The 14511-nt window shown below is 29.6% G+C and overlaps 1 protein-coding gene across 2 annotated transcripts; it reads left to right on the top strand.

Moving 5' to 3' along the window:
• The first annotated feature begins 4128 nt into the window (after positions 1-4128).
• LOC124844017 (phospholipid-transporting ATPase 1-like) lies at positions 4129-10241 on the top strand. Of its 2 annotated transcripts, XM_088104526.1 has the most exons (9): positions 4129-4691; positions 4799-6324; positions 6432-6738; positions 7069-7774; positions 7857-7980; positions 8143-8362; positions 8517-8812; positions 8900-8975; positions 9756-10241. In XM_088104526.1, the coding sequence occupies exons 1-9, from the start codon at positions 4648-4650 to the stop codon at positions 9973-9975; spliced, it is 3519 nt and encodes a 1172-aa protein (XP_087960652.1). In that variant the 5' UTR covers positions 4129-4647; the 3' UTR covers positions 9976-10241. The 2 variants fall into 2 exon arrangements, with proteins under 2 accessions (XP_087960652.1, XP_087960651.1); XM_088104525.1 differs by having other exon boundaries at positions 4131-4691; positions 8517-8975.
• Positions 10242-14511: the final 4270 nt, after the last annotated feature.

Below are 14511 nucleotides of genomic sequence, written 5' to 3'. Positions count from 1 at the left end.
GCATAAATTATGAATATTGGCCACTTACCCAATTTTTTTGTGATTTTATTATTTCTAATTTTGTGCAGTGATTTCAGGAGCTTCGAATTTCACTATGTTCTAAAACCTTGTTTTTTCAGATGTGTTTTAGTTGGTGGTTTATTTACGGTTGAATTTTACTTTGACTAATGTTTGGTTGTTTGTGTGTGTACAATATGCTTTGCGCCAGCATGTTGCCGTCCACGCTATCATAATTTAACACATACTACTATTAGGCTTGTTAAAATAGACTTATTCAAACAAGTTATTCTAAATATTTCGCAAAAAATATTGGATTAGATTCGATACAAAATTATGTCTTAGATTGAATCAAATTATTTTTGGCTGATATATTATCATGTGAGTTAAATTAATTTATATTTAATTGATTATTTAAGTTCGAAAATATCTGTTTTATAAAATAATAATTATATTTTTTTAAATAAAAAAATAATATTATTATTTTTAAATATATATTATGATTTACATTTGTTTATATATAAAATAATTATACTCAAAATTAAAATTAAAGTACTTAAATTTAAAAATATATATATACATGGACCTCATAAATGCTTTTAGAATAAAATTTAATGCAATTGTTGAAGATTAATTTACATCAATGTTCTCACCGAAATGTGAACTTAGACAACACAGACGAATATATTGTGAAAACATTTTGACATGTAATGAATAACTATGGAGTCAAGAGAGAAGTGATTTAAATTAATTCATTGAATAAGATAATTATTTTATGTGTTTATTTGATTTAATGATATTAAGGTTTATATTTTTTTCAAATGAAATACATAATTTAAATAAACCACACAAAGAAAAAAATATATAATTAAAATTGTAATAAGCAAAAAGGTATTTTAAAGATATTAGTAAACTTTGTAAATATTGAACAAAAGCAATAATTAAGAAAAAAAACAAGGTTTATTACATAAAATGAAGATAGAACGATGTGCATTGCTTAAAAAATTATGATTTTTTTAATAATTTAAAATAAGAGAAGTATAAACGTGAACAAAGATGAATGCAAAATAGATATTTACATATTTATTTTCATCTTCATTTCTAAGTTAAAAATTTAATATTATTCATATAATATAGATATTTTTCATCAAAAATAAATTTATTTGTCATTTTTATTTGGAAGTTTCTCTCTCGAAGAATAAGGTTTATGTTCAAGAACAGGAAACATTACTTAAACAACTGATAATTACTTAAAAGAGTAAGGATTTAAGAACAATTTTAACTCAAAAGTTAACCATATGCTAATATAATTTCTTATTCAAGCAACATCACATGATTTGAATGAGAAAACTTCAATAATAATACTTTATGGTATTTAATTATAAGTCACTCTAATGACATTTTTAGAACTTAAGCCTTTATTTAGTTTAAGTATTCAATGTCAATAAGAAAATATTATGATTGAATTATGATAATGAATTGATTAAGATTCTTGATTTACATTTATGACATGATTTCAAATGAGGCCACAAATTTGGAATAGTATATAGGTTCTTAATTTGAACGTATGTAATAAGTACATACACATGTGTAAAGATGTTCCAACTTTACTAAATATTTAAACCATGTAAATTAAGTGAGAAATTAAGGGAGAATTTATAGCACATACAAAACACATGCATATGTTTAAATATTAGATTCCTTAAACTTACCTTAGTCTATATAAAGTTGAGATTTATATACTATGGTGTTTATAACGATTCAGGTGCTAGTTTTCGAAACGATAACAAAAATTACTTATTAAATATCTTTTTGTTATATAGATCCATACGTTAATTTATAATTAAAAAAAATATTAAGAGCTTTAGTAATTTATATTCATATGCATATTAGTTTATATATGATTTGAATAGTAAATGTTATTATCTTTATTTGGGTATTATCCTCTTCTTTTGTGCTATTAGGAAACTGTTGGGGTTATATATGGTAGTTAAGTAAATGGTGTTGCAGGTTTAGGAGCTGTACGGAACCATTGGTTTTATATTTATAATATATATATTTAAGTATATGTAAATTTATTTTTAGTGAAAAGAGAGATAAATGTGGTGGGACTTGGCATAGATGACCAAACAGTAAGTACAGAGTTCAAGAAAACAAACCTCAGCTATCAAAGCAAGTGTCATTATTCCAACCAACGATAATAATTGAAGCCCCAAGACCTTCTCCACTTGTCACGCTTTCAAATTTCAAAACATTAATTTACTGCATTTATTTTAAACAAATTCATATTACTTTTTTATTTATTTTAATTCAATCTTAATTTTCGGCTTTCTAACTTTCTTCTAGCTGTTTACGTTTTATTAGATATTTTCTTAACTTAGTTTTAAGCGTTTTTATTTTCTTCAGTCTAGCTTTCTCTTTGTTTAGAAAAGAAACTCACCAAAAGTGATTGAAAATAAAAATCATGAAACTTGCATTAAGATTTAAATAAATTTTTATACTAAATGTGATTCAAAAGAATTATTTTATATTCCTATTTTAATAAGATTACATTAATGATTTATTTTATCATAATAAATAAAATAAAAAAATTTAAAAATTTAATAAGTTATGTTGAAGACATAATATAACTAACAAAAAAATTATTTATATTATCAACATTAAACATAATTTATGTTATGAAAAACCTTCTTTATGACAAAATTTTAACAATTGTCTAAGTCGTAGCTTTTCATTGGTGCATTTAAAATATAATTTAAAAAATATTTTAAATAGCCAATAAATTTTTGACACGTTAGTTGTTAACTTTTAGTTGTTAAAATATTATCGTTCTTCGTTATCATGCAATGAAAATTTTATCTCTCTCGAGATTTACGGTTTTTGAATAGTTATAATTTTGATCTTTTATTTTTTTCTTTCTCTTTTTATGTGTTTCTTCGAATCTATTAAATTAAAACTACCATAACCCTAACCAATTCTCTTATATAACAAATAAAAATCATGTTATTCATTGCGTAAATCATTTATACATATATATGTAATATGAAACTTTCCTTTACATACACAAATTAAGAAACTTTCACGTAAATTAAAAAATAGCAATTAAATTTATTTTATGTAACATAAATTGGATACTATATAATAAATAATATACTTACTTATCTTATTTTTTATACAATAAATAAAATTATATAAAATAGTATGTGTCAACTAATATTAACATATATTATATATATATATATATATATATATATATAACATAACTATAAAAAGAAATCAGAGGATAGGAACATAAAACAGATCAATGAGTGGGGTCCACCAATAATTGGTGCAAAAGAATCAGATTTAAAATGCAAAATCAAAGAGTACGCGGGATTTTCGTTTGTCATTCATTGCCCCACTCAAATTAGATTCCATTTTTTAACAATCAATTAACAAATATATTTCCTTATTTATTTTAATTTCTATACTTTTTTAAATGGATAAAGTTAATTCTCCAAATTTAAAAAATAAAGAATTTGGGTTCGTCACGGTAGGTAGAAAACTGAAACTAAATATGAAATTTTACTATGAAAAAGACACATTCGCATATTTTCAGGAAACTCAAACTATTGATTTGATATGTACAAAGTAAAACTAAAATTGATTTGAGAGGCTCAGGAAAAAAAACACTACAATTTATGTTTACTGAAATGCATTTGTTAATATACTGGTTTGACTCGGATGAGTCAACTTCCATGGAATTTCTAAATACCAAAACAAATATGAATGTAAAAAACAAAATTACATCGGTATTGATATACTTGAAAAGACACTAATTTATGTTGAATAAATTAAATTAATATTTTTTATTTTCACAAATTTCCCTGTTTATTAGATTATAGAGTAATCTGCTTAGAATATTTTATTTTATATTTAAAGTAACATGATCAAAATTAGAATTATGGGATCGGTTGATACTATTGTGAACACTAAAAATATAATCTATATGTATTAAACTCTAAAAAAAGCAATGATATAATATGAGAGATTTGTAAGATGAAATAAAAAAGATTGAATGTTTTGTACTAAATTAAATTGTTCCTAATACACCATTAATACAGCATTAGACATTTAATTAGGCAGCTGTTGGAGGCAACCATGGCTGGCTGACTTGTTAATTATTTCTTCCTTGCCTTTGCCGTTCTTTCTCTCTCTACAATGCCTTTGACCTTTTGCCGTATCGCACCCTCTCTCTCACCAACACGCTTCTTCCTCTGCAGCCACGACCACCGTCACGATTGCACCTTCGCCACGTTACCCTTTTCTCCTGACACCCTTTTCCACCCAACTCAAGAAAAACACCGCCACTCACCTCTCAATTTCCACCACCTTCACTTATCTCTTCACATTTCCCACCATCTCTAGACACTTCTCGTGATTCCCCTTTTTCTGGGTACCTTTTTTTTACAACGCTTTTTATTCTGTTTCAAACTCGTGCGGTCCTTTTCGTTTGGGTTCTTGTTCTCTGACAATTCTGTTCCGGGAAATGTCAGACATACGTAAAATGTGATCAAGAGATTTGAACCGTGTTTTCGTCACGTTGTAAGGACTAATCTCTTATGCGTGAGTCAACTACACGAGTTTTTGGGAATTGTGTTGTTGGGTTTCATGTTTTCTTTTTCTCGGTGGTTTTTGGATCATGGGTTTTTGAGGTTTGTCACCTTCTGATCCCTTTTTCAATACCAACCCCTTACACTTGAGTTTCTTGAAGTTTGGAATTTCCCAAGATCTAAATGACTTGAAAGTGTTATCTTTCTAGGACCACTGTGATGGAACCGGGAACCCCATTAGAGAGTTCTTCCAATTTTGACTCTTTAATGTTCAATTCATCATCACACAGAAGTACCGTGTCCATTCAGTCCAGGAGTTCTGGTGTCAACAACTCCACCAGGGAAGTGAGTTTTGGCCAGTTAGGATCCAAGCCAGCTAGATATGGGTCAACGGGTGCTGATTCGGAGTTTCTCAGTATGTCTCAGAAGGAAATACGTGATGAGGATGCAAGGTTGGTTTATGTTGATGATCCTGAGAAGACAAATGAAAAGCTTGAATTTGCAGGGAATTCGATTCTTACTGGAAAGTACTCCATCCTCACCTTTCTCCCAAGGAATTTGTTTGAACAGTTTCATAGAGTTGCTTATATTTACTTCCTTGCAATTGCCATTCTTAATCAGCTCCCTCAGTTAGCTGTTTTTGGAAGGGGTGTTTCCATTATGCCATTGGCCATTGTGCTTCTGGTTACTGCTGTGAAGGATGCATATGAGGACTGGAGGAGGCACAAGTCTGACAAAATTGAGAACAACAGGTTCGGATTGGTTTTGGTTAATGATCAGTTTGTGGAGAAGAAGTGGAAGCACATTAGAGTTGGGGAAGTTATTAAAATTAGAGCAAATGAAACCATTCCTTCTGATGTTGTGCTGCTCTCGACTAGTGACCCCACTGGGGTTGCGTATGTGCAGACTCTTAATCTGGATGGAGAGTCTAATTTGAAGACTAGGTATGCAAAGCAAGAGACTCAATCTAAGTTGCCAGAAAAGGAGAAGTTAAATCTGTTGATTAAGTGTGAGAAACCCAATAGGAATATATATGGGTTTCAGGGTAATATTGAAGTTGATGGAAAAAGGTTGTCTCTTGGATCCTCTAACATTGTTCTTAGAGGCTGTGAGCTCAAGAATACCAATTGGGCATTGGGAGTTGCCGTGTATTGCGGCCCTGAGACCAAAGCGATGCTCAACAGCTCAGGAGCTCCATCCAAAAGGAGTCTTCTTGAGACTCGCATGAACTCTGAGATCATTATGCTTTCTTTCTTTCTTATAGCTTTATGTGCAGTGACCTCAGTTTGTGCTGCTGTTTGGTTAAAGCGCCACAAGGATGAGTTGAATCTCTCACCTTATTATAGGAAGCTGGATTTTTCAAAGGGGGAAGAGGACAACTATAAATATTATGGATGGGGACCGGAAATTGTTTTCACTTTCCTCATGTCAGTCATAGTGTACCAGGTTATGATTCCCATATCCTTGTACATTTCGATGGAGCTTGTCCGTGTTGGTCAGGCATACTTCATGATCGGAGATTCGAGAATGTATGATAAGGCAACAGAGTCAAGATTTCAGTGCAGAGCTTTGAATATTAACGAAGATTTAGGCCAAATTAAATATGTCTTTTCTGATAAAACTGGCACACTGACTGAGAACAAGATGGAGTTTAAATGCGCAAGCATCTTGGGGTTTGATTACAGTTCAACGGCTGCCAATCTTGAGAATGAGCAAGTTGAATACTCTGTTCAAGGTGCATTTCCATTTTCAAATGTTTGTCTGTTCAAGTACAATATTACATTAGTGCATTTATTTTCCTTTAAATAATTTGTAGGATATTTTATGTCATTTTTACTGCAGCGGATGGGACGGTCTTTAAGCCAAAGATGATGGTGAAAGTTAATCAAGAGCTTTTGCAATTATCAAAGAGTGGATTTACAAATGAAGAGGGGAAACAGATTTATGATTTCTTTCTAGCATTGGCAGCCTGCAATACCATTGTGCCTCTTGTTGTTGACACATCCGACCCTATGGTCAAGCTGATAGATTACCAAGGGGAATCACCGGATGAGCAGGCATTGACTTATGCTGCCGCTGCGTATGGTTTTATGCTAATTGAACGAACCTCAGGTCACATAGTGCTTGATATTCGAGGAGAAAGGAAAAAGTAAATTTAATTGCCTTTTCTTTTATAATAATTACCATCTGCTTCTTTTTCTTCTGCAGACAAACATACTTTACATTGACAATCTGAAATAATTTGGAGTTATTGGTTTAGTATTAATGTTGTTTCTGCACACAGAAAGATATTCTGAAACCTTTATATCGTTGGAGTCTCTTATGTCTGTCACTATATCATCTAAATAGTTGTCTTCTTTCATGTCTTCTTAGTGTTCCTTCTTCCCTGGATATGTAGTGATTTAGTGTACAATGTTTTCCTTAGTTAGGTTCCATACCTATCTACTTTTAATGAATATTTCTTTTATTGGTCATGCAGGTTCAATGTCTTAGGTTTGCATGAATTTGATAGTGATCGAAAAAGGATGTCAGTTATACTGGGGTACAGTGACAATTGTGTGAAACTTTTTGTTAAAGGGGCAGATACATCCATGCTTAGATTGATTGACAAATCATTGAACACAGACATACTACAAGCAACCGAAACCCATCTTCGTTCTTATTCCTCTGTGGGTTTGAGGACACTTGTTGTTGGGATCCGGGACTTAGATGCTTCAGAATTTGAGCAATGGCACACTGCCTTTGAGGTAGCAAGTACTGCTTTGATGGGTAGGGCAGCTTTGCTTCGCAAGGTCGCTATCAATATAGAGAAGAATCTCTGTATATTGGGTGCAACTGCCATTGAAGATAAACTGCAGCAAGGTGTGCCAGAATCTATTGAGTCTCTAAGGACTGCAGGTATTAAAGTATGGGTCTTGACTGGGGACAAACAGGAAACTGCCATATCTATTGGATACTCCTCTAAGCTCCTAACGAGCAGCATGATTCAAATTATAATTAATACCAACAATAGAGAATCATGTAGAAGACGTTTACAAGATGCCCTTGTCATGTCTAGGCAAAACATGACTGTGCCTAGGGTTACTCACAATTCAGGAGGAAGTTCAGGATCTGTTTTAACTCTAGCCTTGATTATTGATGGTACCAGCCTTGTTTATATTCTTGACAGCGAGCTTGAAGATGAAGTAAGTGCCATTAATTTGTAATGTATTTAGAATGTCTTCCTTGCTTATAAGTGCTGACTTAGCTCAATGCTTTTGACTCCAGTTCTTTCAACTTGCAATTAGATGTTCTGTTGTTCTCTGTTGTCGAGTGGCTCCACTACAGAAAGCTGGGATTGTTGCCCTTGTGAAGAAGAGGACAGATGACATGACTCTAGCCATTGGAGATGGTATGAAATCTTCCATATACTTGTTTCAAATTGTCATTTCCCTTCAAAAGAAAGAAAATGAAATAGGATAACAAGAAAAAGAAAAGGCATATATTGAAATGGAGACTAAATTTGCTTGGGGTGTTTTTCTTGTTTATGTAAAACGATGTGAATTTGTTGTAGGTGCTAATGATGTATCGATGATCCAAATGGCTGATATTGGAGTTGGAATCAGTGGACAGGAAGGTCGGCAAGCTGTAATGGCTTCAGATTTTGCAATGGGGCAGTTTAGGTTTTTAGTTCCTCTCTTGTTGGTACATGGACATTGGAATTACCAACGACTGGGTTACATGATAATATACAACTTTTACAGAAATGCTATCTTTGTTCTTGTCTTATTTTGGTAAGTTAAAATACAGAAAATGAATATTATTAATTACTTGATTTCATCAAATTACTTTATATTTGTGTATGCCACCAGTCACTTCCATTTTTTTTTCTCTCTATAAAATGAATTAGTATTTTGGGATCTTAATTTTGCTGTGTCCGTTTTCCAGGTATGTGCTCTTTACTGCCTTCACATTGACAACAGCTATAAATGAATGGAGCAGCATGCTATACTCAATAATCTACACTGCATTGCCAACCATTGTTGTTGGTATTCTCGACAAGGATCTGAGTAAAAGGACTCTCCTAAAGAATCCTCAGCTTTATGGGGCCGGGCTGAGAAATGAGGCCTACAACAAAAAGCTGTTTTGGTTGACAATGGCCGATACTTTGTGGCAAAGCATTGCTGTCTTCTTTGCTCCCCTTATTGCATATTGGGGAACCACTGTAGACGTAGCAAGCATAGGTAACCTTTGGACTCTTGCAGTAGTTATTTTGGTTAATTTGCATCTGGCCATGGATGTCATCAGGTGGAATTGGATTACTCATGCAGCCATTTGGGGCTCTATTGTTGCAACTTTCATATCTGTCATGGTTATTGATGCTATACCAGCCTTTCCTGGTTACTGGTATGTGCTATCTTTTCCTGATCTCTCCCTTTGAATTTTTATACAAATAAATCTATGCAGTGGCATCATATTATCATAACATGCATGGAAAGGATAGACAGATTTACTAATGTCAGATGTTCAATAAAATGTGTTTATTCTGCTGTATACATTATTAGTTTTTTTTTTCATTTGTGGTGTCGCTTGCTTTTCTTTGGTCTTTCTGTACTGTATCTCCATTTTTCATGACTTATAGTCCATCTTAGAATCAAACCATTGTATGACTGCAGAGTGGAATGAAAAATGGAAACAAAAACATGTTTGCCTCTAGAGGAGAAGAAGTTTTCCTCAACGTAATTTCACTTTTACCTTAGTAAGAACATATTTAAGTAGTGTTTGGGAATTGGGTTGGGTTATATTTCTGGTTAGATGTAAGGTATTGTGGAAAATAGCTTAAAAAACTAAAATGACAATTATTTTGGAACTGAAACAGAATGACTATTGTTTTAGAATTCAGGGAGTTTGTTTTAAGATGCAACACAGATTGCCATTAATTAAATTTATTAAAAATCCCAAAATTTTGTGAGTCTGACTTCTTATTTAATGAGTGTCATTTATGATTTTCTAGTTTTATAGTATTTGAGAATGTGTTTTTAGCTGTTCATGTTACCTTGGGGACAACACAAAGTTTTCCTCTGGATGAATTCTTTGTTGCCCTTCAACCATATGATCCAGAAGCCTTTGCAACATCATTTCTATATATACAATCTGACATTTAGGTGTGTTCAAAAACTTCTGCAGGGCTATCTTTGATGTTGGAGGCACTGCATTGTTCTGGTTATGTTTGGTTGGAATTGTAATAGCCGCATTACTTCCCAGATTAGTTGTAAAATACGTTCACCAGTATTATTTTCCCAGTGATATTCAGATTTCAAGAGAAACTGAGAAGTTTGGGAATCCAAGAGACAATGGAGGAAGACAGATAGAAATGCTTCCTGTTTCAGATGGTCCAGTAAGATAGCACATGTTAGCTTGTTCCCTTTACACAATATCTTTTCTTTTGTAAAGTTACATATTCTTTAGGCTAAGTCACAGTGTTGCAGTTGGTTGCCAGATTTCATTGTTTCTATCCGAAGGATGGAGTTTTTGTTCACTTCAGAAGCTTCTTTTGTTGCTATTATTGTGTTGATATATTAGCTTGTTGTAAATTAAAAATATTATAGCAGATAAAGTACAAAGGTTGATTACAAGTGATAGTTTAAATTTATACATCAAGAGTTTTATTCATTTCTTGCTTGATGATGTTTGTTTTTGCTTGGTTCAATTTTTATGCAAGGCTTCATGTTTTCTTAAATTATTATACAAGTTCATCTTTTATAAATTTCTAAAATGCACAACTTTACAGTCTGAATTACCCTTTTATGAAAAAAGGGTAACTTTATTTTTTATTTGAAAAAAAAAGATTATCTAGAACTTGAGCTTCTAATCAAGAAATACTTTGTATGCTTTTTATTTTAGTTAAATGTAGTAACATTTTCATATATTAAAACGAACTTATACAAAATTATTATGAATTTAATTTTTTGAAAAATATAATTTTATTTTATTTTTCTAATACTACAAGTTTATTCAAATATATCATTGATCCTTGAAAAAGATGCATCATTTTATTTTATGCAAGTATAATGATAGTTATCATGTTTTTATGTTTGTTGAGAAGGACTAGTTTGACATTTGGTCTTCTACCTAAAAGATAAAAGGGAAAAAACAAGAAAGACCACCAAAGTCACAAGTAGGTCCAAATCTATTGTTACACCAAAAATGGGGCAAAGGGTTGTTCTAAAGAAACAGAAAGAAGCACTTGTCTTTTCTACCTTTTGTGGGGACCTTATTAGTTATTTAGGTGACCTTTTCAAACAGACTTTTTCCAGTTTTCTTATGAGTTAAACAATCTTCATTGTCCACATAAAGTAAGTGGAATTGTATCAAACTTTCATTCATTTATTATTCATAGTTATTCCAACTCTTTTATATTTTTAATAAAATAATATTTATACTTTTACAACTTTTAAGTAAATGACACTTTTGCTCCATTTGTATTGTAATGAGAGAAAATATGTCTTGACATCACTGTATTTGTATTTTAATAAGAGAAAAATATGTATTGATATCATACTTGTTTTACATTCTTATAACAACTTTAAAAAATAACAAATATATTAAATTAAGTTATTTAATTAAAATATAAATTAAATTATTGAATATAAAATTAATAGAATGAGATGCTGGTGAGAGTGAAAATTCATCAGGGTTCTTTTAATAAAATGAATTTTATCTTTTCTATTTTATTTAAAAATAACACACTCGCCAAAATCTAAAGAAAAGTTTGAAATTTATAACTTTAAAAATTACAAATTTTTTTAATGATAATTTAATGGTTTAATTATTATATACATTGAAAGTCATTTAAAAAGACCTCAACAGCGAAATAATTTCCAAATAATTAAATCATTTGACTTCTTATTCGAAAAAAAATATTATTATTTATAAATTAATAATTAAATTTTTAATTTTCATAATTTTCCTTTTAAATTTTAGTGAATATATTATTTTTAAATAAAACAAAAGAGGTACGGTGTCCTACATTAAAATATAAAGAAAATAAATGTTTTTTATTAACAATATTCAAGAATAAAACATGACTGATTTTGTTTTACTAAAACCACATGGGAGAAGTTTATTTATTTTTAAAATAGAATGATTAAAAGAACGAGTGCACTAATATAAGATTACTTTGTAGTAAATTATATAAATTTATTTATTTTATTATGTTAAATAGTGTGGAATACAAGATTGAATTCGTTTATATCATGTTTGAGTTATTTTATTTTAGTGTAAAAACTTTTAATTGATTTTGATTTTCAAATCAAAATAAAAGTTAATTTACTTTAGAATAAAAACTTTTTTATTGAAAATATTGTAAAATAAGTACAATAAGTATTTCTCTCAACCTTTTATTAAACTTGAATATGAAAGAAAGAAATCATACGTAATGAGTTTCCATTTTTTTAAACCTTCTTTAGGGAAACACATCTATGAAATTTATGATAAATTAGGTTTAATATGTTAAGTATTTTTAATAATATTTATGATTAAATTAGATTTTTAATAATATTATTTAGTCATAAATAATATTTATGACTAAACTAAATTAATAATAAAACTCCAGTGATAAATATTGTTCATTAGCTCAATTTTTTTTTAACAGAGTTAAACTTTACCACCAAGACTATTATTATGGGTGGTAAAGTATTATAATATCAAATTAAAATCATTTTACTTAAATTTAGTTTGAACTACACTATAGATTGGTATTCGTCTAACTTTTTATTTTTAGTTTTAGTCTTTCTATTTTTGTGTGATTTTTATTTTTGTGTGATTAGCTTCAATTCAAATTGGTTAAATATACGACTTTTAGAAATATACGTGTGGTCCTCAATGTTACACATTCATTTCTTTTATTTTTCTGACGACCTAATTATAGGTGTAAAACTATATGATGTAATCATTTCAATACTAATATTTAACGGTCAAATAACCAGATAAATATATATATATATATATATATATATATATATATATATATATATATATATATATATATATATAATATTAAATTATGCCATTTAATCACAAATGACTTTCACTAACACATAAATATTTTTTAGATTTTTTTTTGAATAAACATGCATTGAATTAAATGTTGATGAAGTCTTGTATTTATCATGTAATTTTATAGTATAATTATTGACATGAATATATTTGGTCTAAAATTTTCATAATAAGATTAATTTTTTTTACTTTTTAAGTCACAACATTATTTCATATCGATAATTCAAATCAAAATTCTCCTTAAATTTTCACTACATAAATTTCATGAGTTTGTGAATTAGTAGAGTTAGAATGAGTTTACTCTTTGGATCCTTATTTAATGCATGCATTAAACTATACCAAATGACACTTCTCCTTAGAAATTACCACATTTATACAATTCCAACAATTTCAATAACATTCATTCTCATGTTCCATTATATATAAACATTAAAATCATATTCCATCTTAATTAACATCATAACCACCATTAAAACCTCAAACTTCCAGTTATAATATCTCAATTAGCCAACATAAACTTGTTCAATGAATCCTCTTTTCGCTTAGCAAAACACTCTTAGAGGTATACTCACCCAACGAAGTGTTGGTTCGCCCAACAACTCAAGTCTTATAATCGCTTTCGCCTAGCAACCATTCTACTTACTTAACACAACCAGGACACTACGACTTGTTGTATCAAGCTTGCCTAACGAGCTCTAACTTATCCAATGAGTGGAATAATTTAGAGCTATGTAACTTTGTTTGGCTCGGGCATATCAGTCAATTTGGCCCTTCTAAGTATCTCTTCATGTTTCTTAGTTCATAAAAGTATGATTACAAGTTCAAAATGCCTTAGATGGACTAATTTGATCAATATGTTGCATCATTACCTCACAATATACAAACACAACCCAAATTACAAACCAACTCAACCAAAAACACAATTTCATGCATATCATAGATTTAAATCTCAATTAACCAAAATCACATACCAATAAAGCATAAATTGCTTAAAAACACTATCATATTCCGTTAAGTATAGCAAAAAAACCTTTGATTAAAAGAGAATTTTAAAACTTTATTCCTTACATAATGTTTTAACTACCTACACAAATAAAACTAAGCATATCACTACCATCACAACTAGACATAAATTCATTTTGAACTGTTTTGAGACATATACCAAACTAGAGTCACATGCACTAAAAAAATGCTAAAATGGAGAAAAAGTGAGTTTATCCTCGTTTCAATTTTGTTTGACAAATATGTAAAATTCTCTATTATGACTCTAGTGGTGATTTTTGATTGTCGAATTAATGACCGGTGAAATCAGAAAACTTAGAAAAGATAGTAAAAAGTTTTAGAAATTTTTTTTAGAAAAATTATGTTTTTTATAAAAATAAAATTTGATTAATTAAAATTTTATTTATAATTTTAGTTTTTGTTAATAAAATAATTAGGTGTTATTTACAAATCACTTGTAAAAAAATCAAAATAATTACAATTTAACGTAATATCATTATTTATGATCCAACTATAGTGTTTTTTTTTAATGAAATTGATCTTAAATTATTACAAATGATTGTATGTTCAAATTAATTCTCATTAACAGTGAATTATACTTATAGCTCTTAAGTTTCATAAAATTTTACAAATTCTTTACTTATTTTTTCAACAACTTTTTTCATAGAGAGACACCATATACATTTTAAAAATAGTTAAGAATGGTTACAATACTCAACTTATCATAGTTTTTAAACACTTAAATGAATATGAATGTACAGGTAGAATAAAAAAAACTGGAGAGTTTCCCAATCACACGAGACGTTATAAGGAGGTTGAATGAAGAGAGATTAACTTTTCTTGACGATTTTTTTAAATTGGATTTTGATGATAATTAAAGTCT

The sequence above is a fragment of the Vigna umbellata genome, chromosome 1 (genome assembly GCF_029865625.1).
Source record: "Vigna umbellata cultivar VRB3 chromosome 1, Vumbellata_1.0, whole genome shotgun sequence".
Lineage (NCBI taxonomy): Eukaryota > Viridiplantae > Streptophyta > Magnoliopsida > Fabales > Fabaceae > Vigna > Vigna umbellata.
The sequence above is the reverse complement of the archived record's forward strand: the minus strand, read 5'-3'. Positions and strand labels throughout refer to the sequence as shown.